Genomic DNA, 6851 nt, shown 5'->3' with positions numbered 1-6851 from the left:
GGAATACCGGGTTTCAGCATTTTTCAATCCCAGTGATATTGGTGTACCGGCCCCAAGATTTCTGTTGCCATCCCTTACATAGAAATGACCTTCTAGACCTACTTTGTCTCTGTCCCTGCGTCCCCACCATCTCTGTCCCCACCGTCTTTGTCCCTGCATCCCGCCATCCCGCTCTATGCACCTTTGTCCCTGCCATCTCTCTCCCTGCATCCCCACCATTCCTCTCACTCTCCCTGAATTTTGCCTCAATCTGTGTGGAATAATTTGAATTTTGTGTCATTCCATGTGGCATAATGTGAATTTTAAGACATTCCATGTGAATTTTGGCTCATTCTGTGTAGCATAATGTGTAAGGGGCAAGTATAAGGGGTCTACTATTGTGTTGCATAAAGGGTATATGGTGTGGTACACACCCCTATATCCTTTAATGGCCACACCTCTTTTCTGTCGCTTGTCACTCCAGGGGGCCCCGTGACGCTGTTGTACCGGGGCCCAGGATTTCTCTTGGCAGCCCTGTGTGTATTACAATGATATGTTTTCCTTCCTTTCAAATCAAGGGGGTAACGTCGGCGTATCTAAATATATTTTCGGGTAAAAGGTAAATGAGTTCCCTTTCAACACACCCTGTACGTTACCTTGCAATTTTTTTGTTAGCTATGTACAGCGCTGCGGACACTTTGCGGCGCCTTATAAATAAACGTACTACTACTACTACTACTGACCCCTGATTTAGAGCAAAATGGAAGGTAAGATGAGTTTTTCTCACTGATGAAACAGAAAATGAGTGAGAGGTAACTGACGGACATGTGTTGTCATCACCTATATCTCTGCTCTCCCCCAATCTCAGCAGGAGCCTTTCTCCCAGTGATAAGCAGATGCTTCCCCACTAATAGGCAAACACCAGCAGATCTCCCGATGCATCTTCCCAGCAGGCAGGAAGATCTATTGTGCTTAGAGGAACTAAATGTATCACTCAGAAGCTGTGTACACATGGTGGCGATTTCAGCATATATCGCAGGCAATATGGTCGCTTAGCGACCATATTTCCAGTGAATGGAGTGTAAACCAGTGATAAATCACTGGGTGCGCGCTCCCGTATTTAGCACCCTAATGGTTGCTGGTGGGAGGAGATTGCTCCTCCCAGCAGCGACTTCCCCTGCCTCTTCTCCCGGGAGAACGATATAGGGCGAAAGGGAGAACGATATAGGGCGTATATGCACCCGGGAGAACGATATAGGGCGTATACGCACTGACTGATATCGTTCACAATATTAGTTGGTGACGTTACCCGCCCCCCACTCCGTATGTGCAGTCGCTGACAAGCAGGGCCTGATTAACCAATAGGTTAATGATGACCCTCGAATAATGTCGGCGTCCATCCGCGGTGTGAGGGTGGGGCGGGCGACTGGTGGACTCTCAAGGCTGCAAATTCGCAGGCTTGTGAACCAACCAGAATAACCCCAATAGTTTTGTATGAGCGTAGAGCTAAGTTATCATTGCAGAAGGACTAACCAGGCTCTCTGACAGCCAGTTAAGTATTACCATCAGTTCCGGTTTTCAGGCTTTATTTCATTTTTTTATTATTATGCAGCAGTGACTTCAACTATTTTGCTAGGTCATTATTTCATTCACTTGTTTCCACATACAGAATTCATTAAAACACGACTTGTTATTGGTACTTGAGAATATACTTGAAATACACTGAACTAAATTAATAATGAAAACATTAAATGTATTTCCCTGTGGATTTAAGGACTTCACTTAATAGGGCAATGTTTGTAAATAAATAAATCAATGATTGTCCTTGTAACTGTTGTACAAATCCACCAGGTGGCGTCACTGTCCTTCAGATCATACATGACAAACATCGAGTTAGAGCGTTTTCGCCTTTGTGCCACAAGATGGCGCTATACTAACAATAACCCAGGCTCACTGCATCACATCAATGCTTTTGGTGTTTATAGAACAAATCTGAGCATTCAGCAAAAGGTGACAAAACTCCGGGAAAATCTCACAACTTAACTCCAGAGCCGGAGATCCCTGACGTGATGATCCATCCATATTACAATATTCAATTTAGCCCTTAAATCTGAATTTCAAAAAAAATTTTGTAACTGTACCAATGCCCTTTTAATATACTATTAAATTCGTGTTTTACATTATTAGATACTGTAAATGACATTCCTTTGTATTATTTGTATTAATACTTGAAATAGCGCAAAATGTATGTGTGTATTTTTAGCCAAAATGTAGAGAACGTATCTAGACAGAAGAGCTGGTTTTCTAAAAGATTGGGATTTTTGTGTTTTTTAATCGCAATAACTTTGCATAGTACAGTATCGCCCTGAGCAATGTCCACTATTAAAATCTCGACATTGCGGAATTTTGTTCCCATATACCCTGGATTTTCTCTGCCTAAAAAATGTGTTTTTTAGTTATAGAAATTTGCAAACTATAGATTGTAAGCTTGGAAGCAGGGCCCACCTACCTCTGTGTCGGTTTGGTTCTACCCAGTTTGTTTAATCACTGTTGTTTCCCAATGTAAAGCGCAATGGAATAAATATATACATTTATTTATAATAAATAAATTACTGTCCTAATAATAATAACAATAATAATAATAATAATAATAATGATCACCATTTTTATCTATTTAACTATGTATATTATGTTTGTATTATAAAATCCTTCCACCTTTTAGTAATACATTTTATTTATATGTATATGTGTGTATATGTGTGTGTGTGTGTGTGTGTGTGTGTGTGTGTGTGTGTGTGTATATATATATATAATATATGTGTGTGTGTGTGTGTGTATGCATGTGTAGAGATAGATAGATAGATAGATAGATAGATAAATAGATAATTTATTCCCCTGTCTGTATACTTTATATACCGAGTCATTTAAGTTCTAGAACATCTCTAAAAAATAATTTCAAGTTTACTGTGTTCCCCTTTGCCCCCCTCCAAATCCCACCATGTGAAAACAGAAAGTGTTACATTAAATAAACAGAGGTATCAAGTTCGCTTTAAATGTTCAGGATACACACGTACATATGGTAGCTGTTTGTGGCGTTTCATTCTTTTAAGGATACAGGGAGAAAGACGAAGTCAATGCAGTGTATAATTAAATGTCCTATTTGCATTGATTTCCGCCAATTTAATAAAGAACGCACGGATTTTATCTGATATGGCGATGGAAAGGGATTTGTTTTATTTTGAGTGGGAATTTCTCGGTGTGCAAATACAATTGTTACTCTTCTTTAGATCTGTTATTTACCTGCTAAAAGCATTTCTCCGAGGACAATAATTAGCATTAAGCCACATTCCCTGCTGATCACCGAGCCTCATTACTGCTAATAAAACAATTAGCGCCCCACGGATTTATATAACATCACTATGCGACCAGTGGATTTATTTATCTTCGTATTTAAAACGAATTTCCAGGGAAAAGTGGCGAATTTATGTTAAACACAAATTTATTGCAATCATCTGAGGACGATGTTATGTTTAATACGATTATTTGCGATACTGGTGTCTAAAGATCGGGATTACTGTGACTTCAGGGAATTTCCAATAAATATATATATATATATATATATATATATATATATATATATATTTATTTACAAACCTTCAATTTGCCGCATAGAACAAAGCCGTCGAATTCTGTTAGTCCCTTTAAAATGTAAAATAAAACTAATATCACTGTGTAAGAGCAATATACCAGCGGATTCATTCGTATTCATGTAAATTTTCGTGTTTTCGTTGAAGCACCAGTGTGAAATATTCGCATCTGATGCACTAAATTTGCATTTGATGCACTAAATGATGCACAGGAAGGAGATATTGGGAGCTATATAATGAGGACTATAAGGGGATCGCGGGGAGTCTGTGACCCCAGTAACAGGGACCCGGCTGCATCTGTCTTTATCTCACATTACTCCATATTTGGATAAGTAAAAAAAAAAAAAAGACTTTGTGTTGGAGTCCTAGGGAAATTGTTGATTGGCTGCTGGCTCCCCCTCCTGCCTGCTGATTGGTCAGAAGTTGTGGAGGGGGGTGTGGGTAGCTGCCAGTAAAAAGTTAGCTCACAGAAAAAAGTTTGGAAAGTTTTCCATAGCAGAGAAAGGAGCCTGCAGAGACCGGAGCTGTGATTGCAGACGTCCCCCGGCCTGCCTGAGACTGATCCCGACAATTTTCCGGGCCTCTGTCCTTCTCCTGGACCTCGCTGAGGAAGAGGATGATGCTGGGCTGCAGCTGAGAATCTGTGAACCAGAGGGTGAGTGCTTCTTCTGGAGGGGCACTGGATTTGCTGGAGCTCCATTCCCCTCCCTCAGCTCTGAGCACCAATGATGCAGGCACGCTACTCTGTGGGTGACCCCAACACCCTGGTGCCCTACCTGAGTGACCAGAACTACTACAGGGCGGCTGGGTCCTATGGCACCATGGCAGCACCCATGGGTGTCTACCCTGGCCATGAGCAGTACACTTCGGGCATGAGCAGGTCATATGGACCCTATCACCACCACCAGCCCTCCGCACCCAAGGACCTAGTAAAGCCACCCTACAGTTACATCGCCCTCATCACCATGGCCATCCAGAACGCCCCAGATAAGAAAATCACCCTGAATGGCATCTACCAGTTCATCATGGACCGCTTCCCCTTCTACCGGGAGAACAAGCAAGGCTGGCAAAACTCCATCAGGCACAACCTGTCCCTCAATGAGTGCTTTGTCAAGGTGCCCAGGGACGACAAGAAGCCGGGCAAGGGCAGCTACTGGACCCTGGACCCCGATTCCTACAACATGTTCGAGAATGGCAGCTTCCTAAGGAGGAGGAGGAGGTTCAAGAAGAAAGATGTCTCCAAAGACAAGGACCAGAAAGACCCGAGCAAGGTGCAGAACAACCTCTCCCCCATGGACATTGGCAAGGAGGTCCACCATGAGAAGAAGATCGTTATCAAGAGCGAATCCCCTGAGCTACCAGTCATCACTAAGGTGGAGAACATGAGCCCTGGCGGTGGCAGTGCAATGCAAGACAGCCCCAGGAGTGTGGCATCAACTCCATCCGTATCCACGGAGAGTTCCATCCCAGATCACCACCCCTCCAGCAATGGCCTCTCAGGCTTCAGTGTGGAGAACATCATGACCCTAAGGACTTCTCCTCATGGGGACTTGAGCCCGGTGCCAGCTGTCCCTTGTAGGACAGGTATGGTCCCATCACTACCTATAAACTATGCCCAAAGCCAATCTTCTATCTACAGCCAGGCCTGCACACAAGGCATGGACACTAGTGGGAGCTACCAGTGCAGCATGAGGGCCATGAGCTTGTACACAGGTGACAGGTCTGGTCACATGTGTGTTCCCACCACACTGGAGGAGTCTATCTCAGACCATCACAACGGGACCACATCTCCTTTACACTCCATGAGCCTGAGCTCCAGCCAGGAGAGTGTCCTGACCTCCAGCCACCACCAGCAAGGAGGGGCAGCCGGCCAGACCTCATCCTGGTACCTCAACCACAGTGGAGATCTCAACCACCTGTCTGGGCACACCTTCAGCCCCCAACAACAGACCTTCCCCAATGTCAGGGAAATGTTCAACTCCCATCGCCTGGGCATAGACAGTTCTGCCCTGGGCGAGCATCAGGTGAGCAGTAATGCCAGCTGTCAGATCCCCTATAGGGCCGCCCCTTCCATATACCGTCACAGCAGCCCCTACTCCTATGACTGCACTAAGTACTGACCCCCCTCAAACAGGCCAAGATGGGACAGTCACCCAGTTCGCCACCAGGACTCCCCTTGCTAGCTTCCTATGGATCAGCTGACACAACAATAACATTGGTAATTCCTGCAGTTATTGCAAAGTCGTTTTATGCAAGTACAAAAAAATATCTACTTGAAAACTAAAAAAATCTATAAACGAAAAAGGTCTACAAATGACATAAATGAATGCTAGATGTCCCACATGTTAGTGTTTTGGGAGGAGAGTTATTAGGACCAACAGTATAATGGCATGTGTGTGTGTCCTGTGGGGTGGATGATGTTACTCTCCTGTCACCCCGTATAAAGCAGCCTGTAATTCAGAGTCCTATATTCTAATATTTAAAGTTGAGTTCACTGGATCGCTGTTCCCCAGATGACAGCAAAGTGTTTATCTTGCTGATATTAATGGTAAAATAGCTGCAAAAAGAACAAAAAAAAAATAACTTTATACCATCTCCTGTATAATATTCTGATGTTTCGTACAGTTTATACGTTGATTTTTTTTCCCTTCTTCTTCATATGAACAAATTAAGAATATAATTTATTATTATTATTTTTTCTTTGGTGAGACAAAATGCTAAATTCCCTGTCTGCATTCCCCAACCTGAGCCCCGTCCCCTGTTCTTCTCCCGTCTCTTTTACATGAAATAAATCCTTGTTGTGTCACAGTTTAAATACGGTTACACGCGTGTCTTATTTGCTGGGGAAAGTGTTCTATCTGTGGCTATTATTTAAAATGATGTATGTATGTATGTATGTGTGTGTGTATGTATGTATGTATATGTATGTATGTATGTATGTATGTGTGTGTGTATATATGTATGTATGTATGTATGTATGTATGTGTATATGTATGTATGTATGTATGTATGTATGTATGTATGTATGTATGTATGTGTGTGTGTGTGTGTTTGTATATATGTATATATGTATGTATGTATGTATGTGTGTGAATGTGTATGTATGTATGTATGTATGTATGTATGTATGCATGCATGTATGTATGTATGTATGTATGTATGTGTGTGTGTGTACATTACAATATTTAAATGTTAATGTGATATATATCTATCTATGTGTGGGTG

The 6851-nt window shown here is 42.5% G+C and overlaps 1 protein-coding gene across 1 annotated transcript; it reads left to right on the top strand.

Moving 5' to 3' along the window:
* The first annotated feature begins 4126 nt into the window (after nucleotides 1–4126).
* FOXC2 (forkhead box C2) lies at nucleotides 4127–6425 on the top strand. Its single transcript, XM_083165492.1, has one exon. The coding sequence runs from the start codon at nucleotides 4352–4354 to the stop codon at nucleotides 5744–5746; it is 1395 nt and encodes a 464-aa protein (XP_083021618.1). The 5' UTR covers nucleotides 4127–4351; the 3' UTR covers nucleotides 5747–6425.
* Nucleotides 6426–6851: the final 426 nt, after the last annotated feature.

The sequence above is a fragment of the Crinia signifera genome, chromosome 11 (genome assembly GCF_055691185.1).
Source record: "Crinia signifera chromosome 11, ASM5569118v1, whole genome shotgun sequence".
Lineage (NCBI taxonomy): Eukaryota > Metazoa > Chordata > Amphibia > Anura > Myobatrachidae > Crinia > Crinia signifera.
Note: the sequence above shows the minus strand (reverse complement) of the source record. Positions and strands in the feature narration are given on the sequence as shown.